At 50.9% G+C, this 22652-nt stretch overlaps 2 protein-coding genes across 5 annotated transcripts; both read left to right on the plus strand.

The window, feature by feature from the left end:
• Positions 1-1036: 1036 nt before the first annotated feature.
• FASTKD5 (FAST kinase domains 5) lies at positions 1037-12499 on the plus strand. Of its 3 annotated transcripts, none has more exons than XM_055706508.1 (3): positions 1037-1123; positions 5443-7831; positions 12403-12499. In XM_055706508.1, exons 2-3 carry the CDS (start codon positions 5481-5483, stop codon positions 12404-12406), a joined length of 2355 nt encoding a protein of 784 aa, XP_055562483.1. In that variant the 5' UTR covers positions 1037-1123; positions 5443-5480; the 3' UTR covers positions 12407-12499. The 3 variants fall into 3 exon arrangements, with proteins under 3 accessions (XP_055562483.1, XP_055562479.1, XP_055562475.1); XM_055706504.1 differs by lacking the exon at positions 12403-12499 and adding an exon at positions 8725-8814; XM_055706500.1 differs by lacking the exon at positions 12403-12499 and having other exon boundaries at positions 5443-8188.
• On the plus strand, positions 1082-21044 carry UBOX5 (U-box domain containing 5). Of its 2 annotated transcripts, none has more exons than XM_055706517.1 (5): positions 1082-1123; positions 12403-12499; positions 14387-15569; positions 18512-18673; positions 20138-21044. In XM_055706517.1, the coding sequence occupies exons 2-5, from the start codon at positions 12446-12448 to the stop codon at positions 20347-20349; spliced, it is 1611 nt and encodes a 536-aa protein (XP_055562492.1). In that variant the 5' UTR covers positions 1082-1123; positions 12403-12445; the 3' UTR covers positions 20350-21044. The 2 variants fall into 2 exon arrangements, with proteins under 2 accessions (XP_055562492.1, XP_055562502.1); XM_055706527.1 differs by lacking the exon at positions 20138-21044 and adding an exon at positions 18900-20116.
• Positions 21045-22652: the final 1608 nt, after the last annotated feature.

Genomic DNA, 22652 nt, shown 5'->3' on the forward strand with positions numbered 1-22652 from the left:
GTCTGAGGTGCCATCAGCAAGTTTTGGGGTTTTTTTGGTTTTATGTTGGTTGGTTGGGGGTTTTTTACTTTTTATTTTAGTTCGCCACAACCAGCATGGCTGTCTTCCAACTTCATCTGGTCTCCTAGAGATGCGATTTCCTCAGTTGCCAGAGGATAAAAAGGCTGATGTGAAGGAAGAGGTGGAAAAGGAATCCACCAGGTAGAAATTTTAGGAAGGGATGCAAGCACTAAGTCTATGTGCCAAGCCCTGCTTAATGTACTCCCATGCTCAAGGCCTTATTGGTGCCAATGCTTAAAGCCCAGGGTGGAGAGATGTCTGGGCACAGCAGAGCCTTGAATATTTGAAACACTCCCAAGTCTGCCTGGCCGCAGCACTGGCCCACTGGCCCTGCGTGGTCCTGCTCAAGCAGGGTCTGGCACCTAATGATTCCCCCACGATCCCCTCCCACCTCAGTCACCCTGGTCCCGAAAGTATGGCGGCGTCGGTATAGCAGCAGAGAAGAGCACCAGCCTCCGCCAGGCTCCACTCCCAGCCTCCAGGACCCCCAGACGTGGAGCAGCCCCCCACAGACCCCAGCCGGACGCCTCCCGTCGCTGCTCACCCCACGCAGACGGGGAGGCCCAGCCGGGGGGGTGGGGGGCGGGCAGGCCCAGCCGCGGGGGGAGAGAGGGGGCGAGGCCCAGCCGGTGCGGGGTGGGGAGCGAATCCTAGCCGGGGGGGAGCCAGGCCCAGCCGGGGGAGAGGACAGGCCCCCCGGGTTCCCCACTGGGCCTACGACTACTGGGGTCTGGCAGGCCGCCGCCTGAGCGCTGCCTGGAGCGGAGCAGGCGGGGGACCGAGCAGCCGAAGCGCCACCACCCCGCCCCGGGCCCGCCCCACCGAGTCACATGACTGCCCCTGCCGCATCACGTGGGGCCGCGCGGCGCGCCTCGGGCGCCACCTGCCGCCCGTTCGCTCCGCTCCCGCCGTTCACACCCACCCCCGGCACCCCCCTCGGCTTCCGTCCGGCCGGAAGTGTGTCACCATCAGGTGGCCGGAAGCGGTGGGAGGCAACGGGGGCGACCGGGCGGAGGGGCTGGCGGGCGGCAGGGCCAGAGCCGGCGGCGAGCGCCGGGCCCCGGTGAGTGCGAGCGGGCAGCGCGGGCCGCCCCGTCCCCTTCTCCCCCTGCCCCCTGCCATCCCCTCAGCGGCGGGCCGCGGCGGGCGGCACACGCGCATGCGCCCAGCCCCCACGGCCCGGGGGCAGCTGCGGGGGCTGCACGGCCCGGGGGCCGGGCTGTACATGTATTTTATATGTATATTTATGTAGGGACGGCCGTGTGGGTAAGTAGTGGGACTCGGGTTTGCAGCGGGGGCCGCGCCTGGCGGCCGCTCTGCCCCCACGGTGGTAGAGGTGCCGCCGGGGACGTGAAAGGGAGGGCGAAAAACAAAAGCACCAACAAAAAACGTGGCGGTTTGGCACTCTGACGGCGTGATCCGCTGGGGGAAAATGCTTTTGCTGTGATTTTTTTTTTTTTTTTTGTCTCTTCAGCCCAGGCACGGCGGTTAACTGTAGGCTCTTGGCCAAAACGAGCCGTGTAACCCCCAGCTTCACTGCCAGTGGTGCTGGGCAGGGGGAAGCACGGGCTGGGGCAGTGTGCTGCAGTGGTGGGTGGTCTCCTAGCATGGGTCCTGTGAGGGTTTTCTAGTGCCGCTGAAAGCCCCTTTGAGTGTTTCAGAGGCACAGACAGCATTTCAGGGTGCATCTATATCCCCCTTCACGGGGCTGATACTCCAAGGCGGGTGGCATCCCTCCAGGAATGTTGTTTTCCCTGGTGTTCAGCTAACGCTCAGCTGTGCAGTTGCGCTCTTGGCCGAGAGCTCAGCTCTAAGTGTGACACGCAGACACATACACAAAGATGTTTTCATCCCAGAGGACCTCCACAAAGTGTATTTGCAGCCTGCAGGGCCCAGCTCCAAAGCTCGCTTTCTGACTGGCTTTTTGGAGTCACTGGAAGTGAAATTTCTGGAGAGATTTGCCTGGAGGTGGGAAGGAGTTTGGCTGTGTTTGAACAAGAGAAGCACAGTGGGAGGAGGAAGGAGGCTGATTATTCAGGGTAACAGGAAGAGAGGAACATTGAGGAGAGGTGTAGGTTGAGTTGGGAGAGAAATGCTGTAGAAACTTCAAAGATCACAAAGATTTAGGCTACGGGTGGGTGACAGCCATGGGCAAAAGGCCACTTGGACCCAGCATGTTTCTTTCAGAGATGCTTAAGTACCTAAACCCATGCAGACCTTGCTCCCCTGCACGGGATCTTCTCTTTTGCTGAATTTGGAGCCAAGGAGGAGAGCCATATTCTCTTTACTAAATAGCTTCCCAAATGTGTCATGGCTTAACACTAAACTACATAGGTGGTATTCTTAGCAGCACGCACCTTCAGAGCCTCTGGTGTGCAAATGCTGTGACTTTGATTCTCTGTCTTTGAAATTAGGCTGTTGTCACCGAGTAGGGTGTTTCTGGTAACAGCAGAGTGCTGAATTTCTTAGGTAGTATCACCTTTCAGCAGCAAATAGAAATTGTTTTCAAGAAATGGCCTGTCTCTCAGTAATACAAAAATAGATAGAAGACATGCAAAATACAAGTCAGACAAGGTCTGCCAGAAAGCCTGGGTTAGATAAACCTCCACTTGTCTGGGATCAGTTTTGCAGCTTGAACCAGCCTCTCTGAGTGTCCTCCAGGACAAGCACTGTGAGGTGCCAGGAGAGGAGACGATGTCAGAGGGGATGGGGTCTCCATCCCCCTGCCATGGTGCAGACCTGAGCCTTGCCCACTTCACAGCTGCCTGTCTCCAGCCACAAAAATGGCATCCGTCACATGTGGCCAGTTCAGGCTGGACATCACAGCCAGTAGAGCCAGAAATGGTATTTTCATTCTTTGTGCTAAGCAGGCAAGCTTTGAAATCTGGCTCCTTTTTGCTGCTGCTTCCGGCTTTGCAGGGTCTGGCCTGTGCCACAGCATCAGAGCTCTTGGGTTTTACTGTCCAGGTTCTGAGGGGGCTTTTCCTTTCCCCAGCTTACAAGACAGTCAGGAAGGGGTAGAGTCTCTCCTGCCTGTCACGATTTGATTTCTCATGCTGGAAGGGGACAGCCACAGCCTTGCAGCTGCCTGGCTGGCAGGCACTAGCACAGCTGTAAGAGTCAGCAGTGCCTGGGGTCTGTGGAGCAGAGCCTGGTCTGCACCAGCAGGCTGCCTCACGGTGTGCTTTGAGATCCAAATACGGTGTCCAGCAAGCTTAGCGACTATTGAGTGTCTCACAATATTTACCAGCCATTTACTAGTCACCTTAGAAATGCATTGGCCTCTTTCTTATACCTTCCTCCTTGTGTGGCTGTATCCAGAAATTTTAATTTCAGCTTGTCTTCCCTCTTTCCCCCCCGCCACGAGCCTCTTGTTCTCCACCCAGGTTGCTTTTTTCACCTCTCCTGCCAGGGCGGCTGAGAGGGTTACTGCTCCAGCAGCTTCTTCCTCACCTGCCAGCTGGTGGTTGCTGCCCCCAAGCTCTGCCTATGGAGCAGAGGATGTGAGATCTCCTTGGCTGCCTCAGCGCAAGTTGACTCAGTTGATCCCAGAGGGAGGAATTGAGCCACTTGACTTTGCACTAGAGCAGATCGGGAGTGCTCCTGTGCTAACTCTGTGCTGAGGTCCTGTCCTCAGACAGAAGCTGAGCTGCAGCAAGACAGAGGTACAGCTACCTGGGAGGAAAACAGCCTGCAGAGAGCAGCAGGTTGCTTGTGCCTGTGCCAGATCAGAGATGTCTTGCCTGCCTGTCTGCTCCTGTGACTGCTTTTGCTGCTGTGGGAGAATTCAGGGTGTGCAAGAGACAGCCGAGGCTGCTGCGGGGAGCCATCCCCACAACAGGCAGCACCCACAGCTGACACCAAGAGGGAGCAAAGGGCATCACTTTGCCTCTCCCCATCCTCCCTCCCTTCCCATCTCACCCTTCCTTGAGAGGAGCTGATGCTTCATCATTGTGGTGCAGGAATAAGATCATCTAATGGGTCAGGGGAGACGTGGGGATTCTTGTACTCCAAAAAACCCAAATACCCAGTTTCTGTTCAGCCAGAGCTGCATGTGATCCCACTGCAGCCTTTTCCTGCTCAGATACCCCAGACACACAGCTCTCACCCCACCTTTTCTTCCCCCAAGGTATCCATTTTGCTGCTGCAAAACGGAGTTTGCCTGCACTGGTTCAACATCTTGCTGTAGCCCTAATTGAGAAGCTGCATGTATAAGCAGAGCTCAGAGGGATGCCCGCAAAGGATTTATTTCCCCCATGTGGGGAGCACAGAGGCTAATGCGTATTGCAGTCACAGCATCTCTGCCAGGCTTTGGCTTTCCTGATTGCTTGGCACCCTGTGGTAGTGAGAGCACAAGGAATTTTAAAGAAGTAGAGAACGCCTGGTCTAACGTATCTTTGGGGTTGACCACATGTGGTGGGATAAGGGTGTGTTACACAGAGCGCTGACTTGGTGCTTTTTCTTTTTTAATCAGCATCTGAATCATCGTAAACAGGATCGTTTGGCAGCTTATGCAGGCTGGCAGCACACAGCTTAACTCCTGACAAATTTCTCATCCTCAGTCTCTGTGCTGTAGCTGGTTTAGGCAGGAGTTAGGAAGGCACCTGGCATTTTTAAGACTTCTGTACCCTAAAACTATGGGAAACGCTCCCAAGTCTGAAGCCTAAAGCTCTGTTCCGTCTGGTTCGCAACTCAGGATGTAACATCTTGTAATGATTTGTGTTACTTCTTCCGTGATCTTCCCCCACTTAGGCCCCACCTAGAAGGGCCATGTTTCTTCTTCCCGCTATAATCTCTATCTGCAGGTTACAGGCCAGCTTTTACTCCTTGGACTGGTTTTGCGGAGACTTTGCTCACAGCCCCCACATACTGTCTCCAGGTGCAGAGAGCACTGCAACACCCTGGATATTTTGTGGCAACTTCTCGGGTGGTGGTTGGTATTTCAGACTATGGTGGCTGAAGTAGCAGAATGCACTGATTATGTAAAGTCTCTTTGAAGTTGCAGTTCTACTGCAAAAATATGTTTTCATTGTTTAGAATGAAAGAAAAGCAGTTTGGGTCTTTTGAAAATGAAAAAGAGATTACTTTCTTTTCTTTAACTCCCATAGTCTTTGCTGGTTACTTATGGCTGCTGAGTAGCAGGGAATACCCAACTGCCGTGTACCCCAGCTTCGGGTATGTCAGGTCACCTGGGTGCTTGTTTTGAACTGCCTTTGCGTGAGGTGATGTTCGATAGTGGCTGCCTTCCAGCTTTGCAGGGAAACAGTTGCCCTGCCTAGGGGAAGCACCGACATCGCCTCGCTTTCAGTAGCGTAAAGGATAGATTAAAAAGTGCTTCGTGTTAGGTGGAAGCCACTCATTCTTCGTCTGCCCTTTTTTCAGTACCTGGAAGCAATTCTGACCCCAGTAAATTGTGATCCATGGCTACAGTGCTAATATGCCGAAGATTTCCAAGACTGAGCAGGGTGACTACATTTTCAACTACAGCCAAGTGCAAGGCTGAGAGCGGAAGCAGCAAAAGTAAGCAGAAAAAGGAAGAGAACCCAGAATCAGCCAACACCACAACCGAATCTGTGGCTACAATCCAGCTGCTGAATCCACTGGACTACAGAGTATTCTATAACCCATCTGCCTATGCCAGAAGCAGAGCTGCCTCCCAGCAGCACGCTGTTAGGAACAGTGGCCAGTCTCTCGGTGACGCTTTCACCAGCCCTGGCACCGCACAGGCTCAGCATGCGCTCGGTACCGCCTCTTCTCAAGCTTTGCCACCCACCAGCAGTGCCCTGCCGAAGGCCAAGTCCAAGCCGCACTTAGAGCAGACCATCTCAGCGTGTCTCTCTGCAGCACAACCCACGGAGGAAGCAGAAAAGGAAAGATCAGAGATGCACAGCTCCAAGGAGGACCCTCGCGTATTTCAGAAGGGGAGGCCCGAGTACAGATCTCTCAGCTACGACAAGTCTGAGCCAGTAGAGGCCCTTCCTTTAGAAGAAGGTGACTCGATTTTACACAGTGTGGCTGTATGCCAGGGCAGCCAGAGCCCAGGAACCAGCACAGATTATTTTTACAAGCTGAGTCGTTTGCCAGTGGAACAGCACGCAGCGTTGCTGTCTGAACCCAGGTTTAATACACTGTGTCGCCATGCTGTGAAAAACATCAGGTTGTTCAGTACTTCAGATCTCATTGATATTTTGAAGGCTTGCGTTCGTTTGGCTGTTCCACCCACCCACCCTCTGCTGAACGCGTGCGAGAATGAATTCTGCCGGCGGGTGTGGGACATGAACCTGGACCAGCTGCTGCTGGTGGCTGATTGCTGGCGCTGTCTGGAGCGTAGTGTGCCTTCCTACCTGAGCATTTTGTTCAGCTATGCCAACATGCACTGGAAAGAACTCACTTTGCCCCAGTTTGTTCAGCTTGTTTATATCGTAGGTGAAGGCCGGAGGTCACCCGTGGATTTGATGCAGAAGATGGAGAGCATGATTTTGAAGTACTTGGACTCCTTCACCTTGGAGGAGCTGGGTGCCATCTGCTTAGGGCTCTTCAAGTCCCTCAGTGGTATCTCTGACCACGTCATGAGAAAAATTGCAGACAGAGTCTCCCTACAGATAGAAGACATGAGCACTTATGCTTTGGTGAACGTGCTTAAAATACTCCGCTACACTCGCATGGATCACCTACCCCTCTTGAAGGAACTTGGGAAGGTTATTCCCGCTCGGATCCCTAACACAAACATCCAGGGCATCATGCACATCACTCTTACCTGTTCATCCCTACACTACTTTGACGAAGGCATTATGGCTGCTGCAGCCATGTCTTTGCCTTCTAAGGTGACTTACTGCCGAAGCAAAGATGCTGCCAAGTTCTTGTGGTCCTTTGGATGCCTGGACTATGAACCTCCAAATGAGGAAGAGTTTTACTCCAGCCTGATAGAGCAGATGAATAGAAAACTCCATGAATTTGTGAAGTTTCCGGAGCATCTCCTTACTGGTTTGCTTGGCCTGGCATTTGTCAAACGCTTCCCAGAGGAGCTGATAGATTATGCTTTCAGGGATCAGTTTGTCCAGAAAACGAGAGGTAGTAAATATGAGCTCAAAAAGGACCTGTTCACACTTGGTAAGAGTGTCGAAATCGAGTGCCCAAGCTACCAAGGCAACCGCCTTCCACCTCAGCTTTGTCGAGAGATTACTGAGATGGTTTTGAATTTTGCAGAGCAGGAAATCTACGTCAGACCTGAAATTGTGGAAGCCGTGTCTCTTCTCAAGAGCATGTTAGGTGGCCCCAAGTATGTGAAGAGCCACATGATTCTGCCTCACACGAGATCGAGTGACCTGGAGGTTCATATGGACATGGATGGACATCCCATCCCTTTCAACTTAGAAGACCCTCTTGCAGATAAGAAACTGAAAGACATCGGAGTTAGTCTAACAGATGACTTAATGACTCAGCTTATAAAAGGGACCTCTAATAGCCAGTCCCCCATAGAAGTGGAAAATGATTGTAGAACTCATGGTCAGGGGAGAGGGGAAGAAGCACGAACACTGTGCACAGGGGATCATGCTGTGCTCTCAGGGGGAGCTCTTATTGCAGGTGTTGGATTGCAAGTTGAGCCTAAACTGGGGCACTGTCTTGAAGCCACCCCATCTCTTACACCAAATCGGCAGTCTCGGGGGGTGAAACTGGCTATTCAGGTGTCCAACCGAAACCACTACTGCTACAGCTCCAAGCGGCTCTTGGGACTGCACCGCATGAAACGGCGGCAGCTGCGGCAGCTGGGGTACGTGGTGGTTGAGCTTCCCTTCTGGGAATGGTTTCCTCTGCTCAGACGCACACGTTTGGAGAAACTGAGCTACCTCCATTACAAAGTGTTTGACCCAGCGCTGCTTAGCAGGGCTGGCTAGTCTGGTGTGGTGCTTGCTCAGAGGCTGACACAGCCTCACAGATGCATCTTTCTTTCTGATTAGTGGTTAAAATGCTCTTTCAGTGTTGATTAAGTGTTTGGCAGGTGCTTTGTTTGCTCAGGCTGCCTTGCTGTGTTAGCCAGCTCTGCTCTGCTGATAGTTGTATGTCCCACACTCTCCTGTTGTACATAGATCCTCAAATGCTTCCGTGGCAAATAAAAACTACTGTCCTATTAATTTTTCTCCGTGGTTACTTTTTTTTTCCACCCTAAATGAAAGGGGATGGATTTGGTCACTGTGAGAGCAGAACAGTGGTATTTGGGGTGGAATTGGGATGATTTTTAGTCATGAAGCTGACCTGGGTGCCAGGAACACACGTACATGTTTCCTTCCTGTTTCCATCACCAGCAGGCTGGGGCTGGTAGGCAGCAGTCAGAGTTTATCCTTCAGGGGCTGTGGCTGAGCAGGACAGAGTGTGAACGCTGTGTGGCGAGATGAAAGCTGGGGCTGAGGGCTGGGGCGCTCTGACCCCGAGATGTTCATTTCGTGCTCAGCTCTCAGCAATGTCTGACAGAGAGGCTTTGCACCCTGTTGATAATGTCTGCTGCCACATGGGGCTAACAAATCCACTTGGAGGCGATACCCCTGCCTGAGTGACAATGAGTCTGTGCAAACTGGAGTGCAGCCTCTAGCTGCGTGGAGCATCTCTTCTGGAGGCTGCTGGTTTTACCCGCTATCGCATGGCTCACACTGTTCTTTTCTTACTCAGGATGTGGCCCAGTGTCTGAGTTCTGTATGCCATTCTGAAGACAGAGTTGCTGGCTTCTTCCTGAGCTTTCACGTGGTGGCTCTTTCCAAGAGGAGGGACATTTCCTGAGCTGCGCAGGGCAGACTCTGCTTCTGATCAGAGCTGAAGGGATTATTTCACATGGAGCAGCAGGTGAAACGCGCATTCCCACTGCAGCCAAGCTGTTCTGGCTATTTTGCAGTGCTCCATTTCAAGGCATGCTGAGGTGGAGGATGGGGAAGACTGGTGGCAGTAAGCAGGTTGCTGTCCCGGGACAGATACTGTATATTAGCTCATTTTGGTTGCCTGGTTTAAAATGTCTGGGCTGTTCTTTTCCCTCTCCCTCAAATACTCGGTGTTATGGAACACCTTAGTTCAGCGTCCACTGGGTGTGCTCCTTACTGCTGCAGCTCCCTAGTTGTATGCAGGACACCAGGAAGGCACTTGGTGACTAGCTCCAGAAAGCTGGTTTTAAGTGACTTGTTTGAGACGACAGAGGATCTTGCTGGCGTAGAAAAATACAGAGTACAGTCCTTCAGTCTGCATTTTGCCTCAGTCAAAAGATGGTCATTCACCTTAGGGAAGGCATGAGATGGACACTTGTGTGACAGCCTGATGGCACTTCATAGTCTTTGAGTCCTTTGTGATCTTTGAGCCTTTTGTTTTGGCAAGTAATGACTTTAGTAATGCAGTTCCCTGGGTGTTATATTTTTGAAGTGTTCGTAAATTCAGAACTACCTTCGTCCCACAGCCATGTGAGTTGTTGTTAGCAGAGGGGACATCCACACAAGTCTGGGGCATAATGGTGGCAGTAGCCATGGGGAAACTACATCTGCTGTCCCATCCTATGCTTTTTTGCAGAGATTTTTGCTGTCTGCATTTCCCCAGCTCTTGCTTCAGCCCAGGCTCCTTGCAAGAGGGGTCTTGGGCTCACTGTCCCCATCTGATTCCGGTCACTCCTGATCTGTTCCTCTCACCTGCTTTTGCCCACCCCTGCTGATTCTTGTACCCAGCCTGATTCTCTGGCCTCAGCTAGCCCCTTTACTTTCCTATTACAGTGTGTCCAGCCACTGCTCACTTTCCTTCTTTGCGTAGAATCTTAGTCCTAATCTCATTCCAGTTTCTGAGTTAATCTGTCCCTTCACCCCTGCTGTCTGTCTTCTGAGTTGTGTTTTCATGGGAAGAGTGAAAAAAACACGGCTACGGATGAAAGCCAACTCGGTGACCAGCTTTTGCTGTGAAGCAAGAGTGTGGCAGAACTTTTCAGAAGAAGGGAGAGCAGTGACTTGGACATGCAGAATAATGCATTTTCTTATTGAGGTGTTGAACCTGGAAAAATTAGCCTGAGTTGTTAAAAGTCTGTCAGGGTCACAAACAGGTAGGAGAAAATCCTATAAAATATACCTATATATACATACATAGCTCCTCATGCTGCAAAACAAGGAGCAACTGAATTGAAAGACAGCAAGTTTAGCGAGAGAATAAATCATTTGTAATTAACCAGAGGTAATTGCCACAGATTGTTAAAAGTATGGTAGAAAAGGATGAAGATGTAGAACACAGCCTCAGTAAGTGTCTTAGGCTTGGAAGAAGACGCAAGTCCTGAGAAGTGGCTTGCACCCATCCGTGGTTTGCCTAGCGTGAGACAGCACTAGGACAGAGAGGGTTGCACAACTGCACGTCCATGGGAGTATTTGGCATCTGCTGTAGGCAGGATCTCAGTAGGCAGCGGCTCACGAGAAGCGAGTTCTTAAAGTGATGAGTTCGCAGTGATGCAGAGGTGAAGGTGCCTCTCACGGCTCACTGTCGTTCAGGGAACGTCTCACCAAGACTCGCTAAATGCAAATGCACCAGTCTGGTCAGGTTGGAATGGAGAAATTTTCACCCTGGGAAAGAAATGTGAGAAGGAATAATATAGAGGGCAAATCTTGAGTCATTCCAAGAAAGGGAGCAAAGAGAGTTGATTTTGGGGGTTTTGTAATACCAGTGCTGAGGGCCAAGCTAATTTACCAGGCAACAGGTTCAAAATGAACCAAAAAGAGTAGTTCTGTCACACAGCCTGTAGTTAAACTGGCAATCTTACTCCCACAAGATGTGGGTGCCAAAAGTCAAACCGGTTTAAAAGCCTATTTGAACAATTCCTCACTGGCAGCCCTGTACTGGAAGCCTCTCAGGCTCAGAAAGCCAAGAAAGTAGAGTGTGGGTTCGTGCTTGCCGTGTTCCTGTGTTTCCTGTGAGGAGCAGGAATTGCTGCTGATGGCTGTCAGGTGAAATACTGGGTTAGAAGGCATGCTGGTCTGGCCTGCTGCAGTTCTTCTTGGCTTCACAACTGCTTCGATCCAGCATCTGCGTTGTCACCTTCGGGCTCTGCTCTCTGCAGGCTCGGCTTCTTTTGTGTTGATTTTTATACGTGGGATTTGTACTTCGGATACCACACTTCTCATTTCAGACTGTTGTGCTCAATCGCAGGCAGACTGCACCCGTATGCTTAGCAGGCAGAGTGAGCTCGTTAGCGCTCTGCATTTCACTGGCTGGACCGATGTGCCCCCAGAAGGCTAATTTCATTTTGGCTGAACGAACAACTTCAGTTGAGAATGATTAAAGGGCTTCTTGTTCTTGAAGAAAGCAGTGGGTTCCTGATTTGCAAGATTGCTCATGGCAGTGACACATTAAAACGAAGGTTAACGTAAGGTTAAGACATTTACTTTGCAGATAATTTCATTGTTAAAAAGGATCTGATATAACCAATTTAAGAGTCACATTTTTTTCAGTGGAGAAAAAGGTGTGTTCGCTCGGGTTTCATTAATGAACATTGTTGGAAGAAGAACACTGGGTCAGTGTTCGGAACACAGATAATCTCCCTCAGAGCTATTAAATGCCCTCTGCTCCCTCGGAGCTATTAAATACCAATTGATAATATTTGTGTTTAATCTTCACTTACATCTGAGGCTCCCGAAGCCCTCAAGCAACATCTTGCTTGTCTTTGCAGCAGCGGTGTGTTAATGCTGACTGGTGTTACTTTTGTCCCGAGATGCCTTGTCCGAGCCTCTTGTGTTGGGTGTTGTCCAAGAGCGCAGGCAGGTCCTGCCTTAAACTGTTGAAGGCAGCATATAGACATGGCATGCAGGGGGAACTGGGTACGGAGACAACGCAGGCACTTCAAGGCCACACGGGGGGAGTGGACATCAGCTTTTTCCACCTTGTGGTGGTGAGGGGCCACAGTGCTGAGTGCTCTGGTGGGTCACAGAGCAGCCCGGTGCCCTCCAGGTCTGCCTGCAGCTGCTGAGAGCTCACAGCGATTCCTTTGACAACCTCGTGTGTTATTGTTGCTTCACTGTACCTGCAAAACCTCTTGCATCTTTGATAAACTTCCTAATCGATTTGCTAGCCTATCCATAGGTAAGACATTTTTAGTTAAAATAGCCGTTTTCTCTTTGATGTTTCTCCAGGGGTTCACTAATTAATATTAACATGTTTTTTTCTCTCCAGCCTGTCTCTCCACCACAGTCTTTTGGTTTTTTATTGGCTTTACCTCCTGGACTCGGATCTGAGTTGCATTTTAGGAACTACGGAGCTTGTAATTGATACAGTCTGTGAAACAGGAGGTCCTTTCACTGTTCACTGATGTTCACTTTATTTTGCCTTTTTTTTTTTGACAAGCTGAATCTGATGCTCAGAAAGTGACCTCTCTCCAACTGCCAAGATGGTAATAAACGTCTGTCTCCCACAGTTCAAGCCAAGAATCCACTGCAACAAGGTAAAATAATGATGTGTGAGGTTTTAGGGAGCTGGAGGGATGGAAGGGTTAGTTGGAAGTGGCATGCTGGACTGGTTAGGGCTGGGAAGGCTTGTGTGCTGCTCATCTGTGATAATTAGCAGTGTTTCTGGAAGACTGGTTTTGGCTGGCCATGCCAGGCTTTCCTGAGAAAACAAAACAGAGGCAACTAACAGCAAATTCCCGTCGTTTTGTGTGGTCTGGCTGGTTCAGAGAGGGATTTTGATGTGGGAGGCTGTGTCTGTCCTCTGGCCGCAGAAGCACTGCAGATGGATGCAGGTAAAGCGTCAGCTTTTTAATCTGCAAAGCTGAGAGCATTTTTGTCAATTAAAACCATTTCCTGGTGATGTAGGAGGGTTGTGATTTGGGTGGGTTTGCTCACAGCTTTCTCTTCCAAGCTCACCAGTCTCCTGTCATTCCCAGTAAGGTGGTTTTGTGAACTGATGTTTGGAATCTCTGCTCCTGGTTCCCAAATTCCCCTTTTGTGCTTCCATCTTGAGAGAGTCATTGATGTGTAAGCACTAAGAGAACCCGTGTCTGGGTGCTTGGGACCTGCAGCTCACATGAAGATAAAGTAGAGCTGAGGGCTCAGTACTTTGAAAAGTCAGCATTCAGAGATTTCCCAGAAGTTACTCTTCAAAATTTTATTTGTCCTGTGTATGTTTTGGTCAGTGTCTGCCAGGTAGTGTTAGAACACTGTACAACCTTGTGTGACTGCTCTGATGTGGCACACGCTGATTGTTGGAGGGGAAAAGCTCTAATTTTGCAGGATCTCATAACAAGACAGTGTTATGTGCTTACAGGTATGTGGGCTTTGACTTAAGATACCTTTTTACCTGCAGCATTACGGCTTGCCCTTTGTGCAGTACAATGCACAGCTCTTGACAATGTTTGTTGAACTTACTTTACAAGTACTTAATATTTTCACTCGGCATCGTCAGAATCTCTTAGGAACTTAACTCGGTTTTAATTCAAAGCCATTTGTGTAATTGTAAGTCTCCTCACCAACTCACACCCCAAAATCCAAGACCACCTTGGGTTTGTCAGTATTGGGCTGTAAAAACTGCAGTGCAGGTGTGACCGTCCATCCAGGTGGTGTGTGGAGAGACCCAGCCATGCTGCTGGGCTTTGCTGGGAAGTTGTTGTAGGGTGACCGTATTAAGCAGGTGGAATAAATAGCTATTTCTTGCTGTTATTTGTTCATTTAGCAAGTGCTGCAGACTTTTTAGGCCCCAGGGCTTCCAGGAAAGGGAATGGGTAGAGCCGGTCTGCCCAGGAGCAGAGCGGAGGGTGGGATTGCATGTTCTGGGAGACATGGGGTGGAACCCAACCTGGTTAGATGGATCTCCCTGAGAGATAGGTAGCGTTGATCCCAGAGCAGGAGAAGGCAGTCAGCTAGCTGGCCTTAAGAGATCCTGTAACTGTGATGCAGAGTACGTTTCCACGTAGCAGGATAAGCTGACATAATGTTTCACCACCGTGGAAAGAGAGGAGGCTCCCGTCTCCCCCATGCACACGTGCCGTGCTCCCAGCCACACTCTCCCACTTGTTTTAATTCACTGACCCAGCCAAAACCACAAACCATCTGTAATTTTCCACTCTTCTAGCAGTTAAATCAGCTCTGCAAATGGCTGGCCAGGTAGCAGAGGGTGCAGAGGAAAGCAGATGGGGTTGCATGGCTGCAGGAGGGTGGGCATGGGTCTGCTTTGCCGCAGCAGCTGGGATCTCTTGTGTTGTCTCAGCTGCATGTGAAACCATAACCTTGGTCCCTAGCTGATGTCATCTTGAGAATCTACGTAAGTGCTTGTGAAAGTAGTTTCCTTTTATTTTCTTACTTCAAATTAAATCTGGTTTTCTCCTGAAACACAGATTTCTGCTGATGGTTACGAAGTGGAGAATCTGATCTCTGAAGACCTTGCCAGGAGAAATCGTGGTTTCCGCAGCGAATACTTTATCAAACCTCCAGTCCATGTCACGATCTCTTTTCCCTTCAATATTGAGATCTGCAGGGTTAATATTGACATCTCATCCGGGGGATACCAAACCTTCTCCGGGCTCGAAGTTTACACCTCTACCTCATGCAATAAAACCTCTTGGCAGAGCCCTGAGGGTCAGTTCTCAGGTCTGGCCGGTCAGCCTGTGTCGGACAAAGACACTTTCACACTGGTGGGCAAAGCTGTCTTAAAAAATCAAAGCAAAGTGACATTTGGCCACAGAGGCTTCAAGCCAAGGCCTCCCTTCCATCAGATGGAAAATGTCTTCTCCTACCCTGGCTCTGCATCTCAAGACCTCTGGAACAAAGGGCCCACCTCGCTGAGCAACGTGTCGCACTTAAAAATCTGCATCACCCACGTGGCCGGAGGTGGCCTGCCTTGCATTAAGAGGCTGGAGGTGTGGGGACAGCCTGCCAAATCATGCCCGCAGGAGGTGATCGAGGGTGTCTTTCAAGTGGCCTCCCAGTTCTTTGCTCAGGATGTTGGCAGCCTCAAGCCAGAACTTTGGACGCCTATGGAGAGCGACTGCGTGCCCTTCAGTGCCAACGACAGCGAGCAGCAGACCCTCCGCAAGCTGGTGGACGTTGTCCAAGACATCCCTGAAGAATTCCTGGACCCCATCACTCTGGAGATCATGACTTTCCCCATGCTCCTGCCCTCAGGGAAGGTGATCGACCAGACCACGTTGGAAAAGTGCAACCGGAGTGAGGCGTCTTGGGGCAGGGTACCCAGCGATCCTTTCACTGGGGTGGCCTTCAGCCAGCACTCGCAGCCCCTACCTCACCCTACCCTCAAGGCCAGGATAGACCACTTCCTCTTACAGCACAGCATCCCTGGCACCAACCTGCTCGGGAGGGCGCATGCCTCGGAAATGCTTGTACCTTCTTCCGTAACAATGTCTTCTCTGAAGAGGAAAATGGACTGTATGGATCAGAGCTCTGTGCAGCCACCTTATTTTTCTTCTACAAACTTACTTGTCACGTCTACCTCAGAGAACAGTGCTAAAAAAATGAAAACTGACAATGACTCACATTTGATCCAAATGGACTGTTCGACAGGTATTGTGGCTCCCTAAGTCACTCCTGTTCTTGAGTGTCTTCAGAACCCAGGGCAGTGTTCAAGTCGGGAGGCTCCAGTACAGATTCCTGTCCCGCCTCTAGAAAGCTTTAAGGCCGTTGTATTTTGCAGTTGATAGATGTCGCGGAAGTCAGGTTGTCATCAGATTCACCTCCTCTCTCCTCAGCACAACCTGCCACCCTGGATGGTGTTGGTTGCCATCCTCTTTCACTTCTCATCTCTAGGCCCATTGTTCTCGCTGTGTTGCCCGTACAGTCTGCTTCACAGCCCTCTTGTTTCCTCAGGTCACTGTGTTTCCCTTTTAGTTTGTATTTCCTTTCTCCTCCTTGCTTTTAAGCCACTGTCCATGTGGAGACAATGTTTTTCTCACAGTGTGCTGGTTTGAAGTTTCTTTATTATAGGTGATTTATTATCCCAGCTGTCCGATATGTTCTTGCATCAGCAAGAAAAAAGGCAACATCAGGAAATGTCTAGTGGTGCAGTGGGGATGGCACGGGGAGTGGATCCTACCACGAGGAGTGAGGTGAGGAGGAAAGCAGGAATGGGGCACTAATCCTGCTCACAGATTTCCCTGGCCAGGCATTGCCAGCCTGGGCTCTTGGTGCAGCTGGTTCCCTGCATGCTTGGTGTCATTGCACAGATTGTGTCCCTGGGAGACACACTGGCTCCTTCCCTTCTCGCAGGGCTGCTCTTGCTGGGGCAGGGGCTGAGCCTGGGGAGCCTGTCGCTGCACAGCCTCTGGCCTATGCCAGTGCAGCAGCGCAAGGGCTTGGAACAAACGGCAGTAAGGGAATTGCAGGCAGTGCTGCCTTCAGAGCAGGGAGGAGAGGACAGCACAGGCTGGGAGAGACTTGCAAGGAGTTTGCAGTTAGTCAAAGCAGAAAACCAGGTAGAGATGTCAGGCAAGGGATGTGACTTGTGTCTACCAGGGAAGGAAATGGGCACTAGTTTCCTTTTATCCTTGCTTTTCTCAGCGATCTGGTAGCAGCACTGCTGGGCATGAGCTCCAAGAGGCAGAAAAACCACCCAGACCTGCAACGCTGAGATAAATTCCCTGAAAAGCCGAGTGGTTTCACCCGCCGCAGTCCTCAGCCATGCCATAGCTTCTGACCAGGCAGGCAAGGCAGCACTGTAGCAGCGCAGATAAACCTTTGGATCCACTGAGTGCTGGGAGCAGGTGTGTAGGATACCCTTTGTAGGTCCAGCAGCATTCAGGTGCTGGGGCAGGCAGGACTGGTGAGGAGGTGACAATCTTTAGAAAGCAAGGGTGATCTGTTTTTTAAATACCAAGGAGAGTCAAACCTCTCTCCCCAAAATCTGTTTGCTCTTTGTGGTTTGTTCTCTAATGACTCAGCTTCCAGCCCGTGGTGAAGAGCGTGGCTCCCAGGCAATTGCTCCTCTTGACTCCACGCTAGATCTTTCGCCCAAATCCACATCTGTTTTGCCATGTTTGCTTTCTCCCTTGTTGGCACAGGAATTCCTGAAATGTATTGGAGTTGCTGGTCGCACAACTGTTATGTGGCTATAACTACTGCGTACAGCAACACTTACATCTTCTCTCTGGTATCATTAAACTTGAGCTACCGCTTTAGGTAATAATCCCACTGGAGGAGGAAGGTAAGCTTAAGCTGGGAGGTGGGAAAGAGACGTCTTTAGCAACCTCATATTTAGATGAGCTTGAAGAGATCAGCCGTGTCTGTGAGGCCTTCTGTTGCAAGCAGTCTGGTCTGAGTAGGACGGTACAAACACGCAGTGCGTGGGTATCTTCTGGTCATGTAAGGGCTCTCTCTAGGCAGGTAAGTCACGTTTTCTTGTGTTGTCGTCTAATGTAGTGGTCTGTAACATGGCAAAAGGTGGCCCATGGCTTCTGACTGCTGTTAATGCCTGCTGATACCTGTCACTCCCTTTACCTTTCTCCCCAGATTTCCCAAAAATATTTCAAGGAAAAAGCTTAGATGGTCATTTGATTTTAAACAAATTCTTTAAAGACTGGGTTGAAAATAATTGGTGTTTGGTGTTAGCAGAAAGAGTAGGAAGAAGTCAAACTGCACATTTCTGCTCTGATCTCAGTCTAGAGCTCATTCAGTGTTTTAGGAGGAATCATTAGTGATTTTTATTGCAGAGGCGTGTGACAGCTCCCACTAGGAATGTGCCCCAGCCCCACAGGAGCAGGGACTGCCCTGAGAGGGGTCCTGGAGCTCCCAGGGGGGCTGTGCCTGTACATAAATGAAAGCACAGTGCTCGGCCCCAGGAGCTCATGCTTCAGTATTTCGTCAGCCTTGATTGCTGTAGCAAATGTGCAGCACTAATTCAGAAGTCTTCCTTTGGGAGATGGGTTTAACAGAATTAGTGATGCAGACAACATTCTCTTAATGCATAGTCTTAATTAATGCCTTCAGTATCACACAGGACAAAACACTGCAGGGAAGGGTCCAGCCCTGTGCCTTTGGCTTTCTCCCTTGACTCAGAACTGGGACAAAGAGAAAAAAATTAGTCCCCCAGATTTTGCTAGTGGCTTCAGCGTTCCCAGTTAGCTGCACGGAGCAAGCCTGGGACCCTTGGAGCAGGCTGAGGGAGCTGCCCAGGCAGTTTCAGAGAGAAACGGCTTTCTGGATTAGTTGGCTTTTTGCCCTTTTTCAGACCTGCAGATACAAGCCAGCACATGGGCGTTGGTTGGCACTGGGGCATGACGTGTACGTCTGATGGTAATCTGTAGAACTTTTCATCTTTAGGATCCAAAACAGATGAAGCACTACGTCCCCATCCTGGCACCGTGGCAGGGAAAAGAGGCCTCTCAAGAAAACAAGTGGCAGGGCTCCTAAAATCCTGAGTGTTGTCCCAAAGGTTTAGAGGCAAAGCAGCATTTCTGTTGCGCATTCTTTTTCCCAGCATCCGCTTCTTGAGCTTGTGCTTCTCTTTGCAGATCTGGTCTCTCATGAACAAAAACTGTCAGAGAGTTTGGACACTGCCTTGAACTCGGCGCTCAGCTCAATGCCCTCATTTACGGCCAAGCTGATGAAAAGCCAGCAGCAGGCACAGAGCGAGGGAGGCTGCAGCAGTTCATGGAGTGTGGACACAGTCCTCGGTAAGCAACAAGCACCTCTGCTTCACCTTTGGGAGTGAGAGAGGAGAAGGGAACTGGGACTGTGTTAACAAAGAGATCTGTGCTGCTGCTCGGCATCTTTCTGTGCATCTTCAGACCCCAAAATATTATATATATAAAATACTATATTGTCTCCCAGCAAGCTTAACTTAACAGTCCCTAACTGCTGCTTTTTCATCTCAGCGAGTTTAATGGTTTATTCTCCCAGTGAGGCAGGTTAGACCTTGTTGACCTCCAGAAAGTGGGGTGTGTTGTCCGTGTCCAGTCAGAGCAGACTTCAGCAGGAGTCCTACGATTTGCCCGCGTTGATGGCTGTCACTTGTCTGCACCGTCCTAGGGCAATCCTGGATGCATTGCGCTGGGACACGGCGCTCAGCCCAGCCTGCAGCAGGTCAGCGCAGACTGAGAGCTTGCCCCACGTCAAGGCTTTGGCTGTTCCCAGAGCTCTGCAGTCTGGGCTGCGTGGCTTAAATGTTGCCTGTTAGCTGCACAGAGCAAGCTGGGGAGTTGCTACGTGGGTGGGGAGTGAGTGGTGCAGAGATGCAACTGGAGAGATGTAAATATATCACATACCATGTAGCATGCTGACCCTTAACAGGAACAGGTAATGGTAGCAATGCCACGGGCCAACCAGCCAGGTGTGTGCCCAGAATCCCACCAGGCTGGAATGTATATCAGCCAGGCTGTTGAGTCCTCGCAGTTTTCATCCCACCTGCTAGCTAGATGTGCTAATCCAGCTGTGTATGCATTCCCAAAATTATTTCTTTGGAGTGCAGGGAGGCACTGAACCTTCGTATATCCCTCTGCGGGCCAGTTCCCTAACTGCTGGCTTGCTCTTCTGCCCTAAGCGTGGATCCACCTGCTCATGGCAGAGAAGAGTGTTCAGAGGGACCAAGTGACCCTGAGAAAGGGCTGGGGCTGTGCAGCACCCAGTGGCTGCCTGTCTCTCTAAATAAGTTTTGCTGTTTTGCTGTGACATTAAGCTATTAAGCTTTTTCCTGTCCCTTTAAAATTGCAGTTGCTGAAGAGTTGACTGAGTAGCCCTTGATAGGTAGTGTGTGACAGGAATGCAAAGTGACACCTAAAGCATTTCACTCGGGAATCAGTGATCTTAATCCGAGCACTGGAAAAGCGGAAGGGAGGCTGATTTAGTCTCAGTAAAAGTGAAGAGCCCTTTACAGTCATCCATCCTCAATTAAAAGCCTGATGGTGCAAATGCTGATGTGATCCAGCCCCTTCTGAGCACAACCTGCCCCAGCAGCTAGACTGTTCCCTTTCCCGAGGTCAGAGAAAATGGGCTGTGGTCCTGAGCCACGAGCACCTGCAGCTGTGCCGTATGCCTGCAGAAAGGGGACCTGGGCTCGTGAGGCAGGATTGGGCACGTAAGGGGTGGCACAGCGTGGACTTGTCACCCCCCCGACTGAGCCATTTCTGTCCCCTTTGCAGAGCACGGCAGGAGCAGCCAGACCCAGGGATGCGCTTCCTGCGGGAAAACCTTCTCCTCTTACTTCAAAACGGAGCCCGTTTACCAGCTTCCCTGTGGCCACCTCATGTGTCGCCCGTGCTTGGCCGAGAAGCAGAAGTCTCTGCCATCAATACTGTGCGGGAATTGTAAAAGGTCGGCTGCCTCACACGATGTCAGGAGGGTTCACTTCTGACCCCTTGGCCGCCGGAGCCTGCCGGGAGGACGAGGACAAGGAGCCGCTGCTGTTCCCTGTGTCTGTATTGATCTGTAGGAGGATGAAGGCCTTTGGTGAGCTTGACAGATGAGCACCCGTAACGGCAGAGAGGACTTGGTCTTCTTGTGCTTACAGAGTAGTGGGGGGTGGGGGGTTAGAGCATCGCGCCAGAGCAAAGCGATCTGAGGATAGTAAAAGCCATAGCTTCTTTAGCAAGGAATATGTATTTATACGGAACTGATTTCCACCTGTCGCACCCGCCCTCTTACCACCATCCCAGTGGCTCAGTGGTTTAGCATAGGTGCCTTTTGGACTGTGAGTTTAGCTTTCCTGTGAGTTAAAACCATTTACACATTTGACGAGCAGCCATTCGGTCATGGACCAGGCGAAGTCCTTGTGATTGACAACATGCAAGCTACCTGACTTCTCCCCTTCCCTGCCTCAACCCCTCCTCCCTGCGGTGCCCTCGCACTCATCCTGGAGTCCAGCATCACAAAGAGAGGCCATGGTTAACACGTGAGTAACTGGCAGCAGTCTCATCCTGCTCATACAAACTCTTGTAGAAAAGCCATCACATTACACCAAATGTCACTCTCTGTTTATGTCGTGTGACTGGACCAGCTCCTGTCTGGCTGATAGACATTTAAGCCTTAATAAAATTATGTTTAAAGTCATGTTCTCTCTCTGACTTGTAATTGCTCGCATTGTGCATCTTGGTGATTTTGTGGAGTGAATCTCTTTGCAGAGTACTGAATAAATGGGCTGGAAAAAGCTAAGTTGGCACAAAGGATGTGCAGCCCGATGAGTTTTAGAGGGGTTATTGCAGCAGCCGCATGGACCATCACAGGACTGAGGCTCAGATACCTAAACCTGAGGAGGTCTGGTCTTCAAACAGCCGTTCAGAAAAAAGGAGGAAAATCACTCTGATACATTCTGTCTCCAGCGTGTCCTCGATGTGCAGAGGGTAAGTTTGTGACAGCAGAGGGGTTTGTCACCTGTGTAACCCCCTGCTGTTGCCACTTAATTGGCAATTTCTCTCTGCGGAGCAGATGCTGCTCACTGATGTTCTGTGCCAGTTTCTCGGGTGACGAGCCTCCAGCTGACTCAGCTCACCTTTGCGTATAATACCTTTATTCTCTTAAAAGGCACCTACTTACAGAGCAACACATGATGTTCATGGCTTTCTAGTCACGTGAAACCGCAGTCTCATCAAACGGCTCAAACACGGCTTGGTGTCAGCACCAAACTGATGCTGGGCTTTGCCTCAGTGGGAGTGTATAATCCATCTCCCATTTGTAGCAAAAACAGGGAGTCCCCCATCTTTAAATGGTTCGGCAAAAGAATTTCTAAAAATCCCACAGTTCAGAGGCAGCAAAAACCCTCTGAATTCTGTGCAGGTGGTGTGTGTGCAGCGCACCAGCCCCCTGTGATTCAGTGTGATTCTCACACCTCCTCCGCCCTGCATCTCCGGGGAGCGATTGCTGCCGCCGGAGCTCCCCATCCAACACAACTGTCTCCTCCTGCTCCGGCGCTCACGAAGCTCGGTCGCCTCTGACGAAACCCAAATTCGCCGGCTGAGCCAAGCTTCTTTCCTGCCCCAGCTGGTGGGCAGCAACCAGGCTGGGAGCCATCTCACTGGGGCTGAGGGAGAGTTATCTCCTGAGGTTCCCTTCGCTCTCCAGGGAGGGACAAGGAGTGAGCATGGAGCCTGACAGAGCAGGGCTTGGAAGGGATGGGATGGCAGGGGGGTGTCGTGTGGCCCCCCCTGCTCAGAGTAGGGCTTACCACCTTATATCAGATTTCTCAGAGCCTCCATCCACCCAGCTTCTTAACCCTGTAGGACCTCTTGGCAGCAAGTTTCAACCCATGTGTCCCCTCTTGCTGACGCAGGGGGGGGGAAGGGATGAATTTCCCTCCGTGCCCACCTCCCATTGCTCAGGGATGGAGCTTGTCCCCCCAGCTGGGCGTGAGCCCTCCTGATCACTCCCCTTGCAAACAAGCACCGAAACCCCTGTGGGCAGCAGAGACCCTCTCTGCACCCCAAGAAGATGGGCTTGGTGGTGGGTGACACATAGCCAGGACTTGCCATGGTGTCTTCTACCAGGAACCACTGCAGTTCCCCTAAAGCTCCTTTGCAGAACAAGCAGGTGCCACCAGCAAGTTCCTTTCTCAGCACAGAGCCTGTCTTCTCTTCAGGAGGTGGGGTTGGCCTTTGGCTGAAGGCCTTAGCAATTTCCTCTAATGTTCTTCTCCAACTGCTTTTAGGAGGCCAAATCCATCCC

The sequence above is a fragment of the Falco cherrug genome, chromosome 1, assembly GCF_023634085.1.
Source record: "Falco cherrug isolate bFalChe1 chromosome 1, bFalChe1.pri, whole genome shotgun sequence".
NCBI lineage: Eukaryota > Metazoa > Chordata > Aves > Falconiformes > Falconidae > Falco > Falco cherrug.

What these genes read in the sequence shown, in the direction of transcription:
- FASTKD5 (XM_055706500.1), top strand. Translation starts at nt 5,481, where the DNA reads ATGGCTACAGTGCTAATATGCCGAAGATTTCCAAGACTGAGCAGGGTG.
- UBOX5 (XM_055706517.1), top strand. Translation starts at nt 12,446, where the DNA reads ATGGTAATAAACGTCTGTCTCCCACAGTTCAAGCCAAGAATCCACTGC. An exon ending in CAAGAATCCACTGCAACAAG is followed by an intron (nt 12,500 to 14,386) that starts GTAAAATAATGA and finishes CCTGAAACACAG; the next exon opens with ATTTCTGCTGATGGTTACGA. An exon ending in GAGTGTGGACACAGTCCTCG is followed by an intron (nt 18,674 to 20,137) that starts GTAAGCAACAAG and finishes TCCCCTTTGCAG; the next exon opens with AGCACGGCAGGAGCAGCCAG.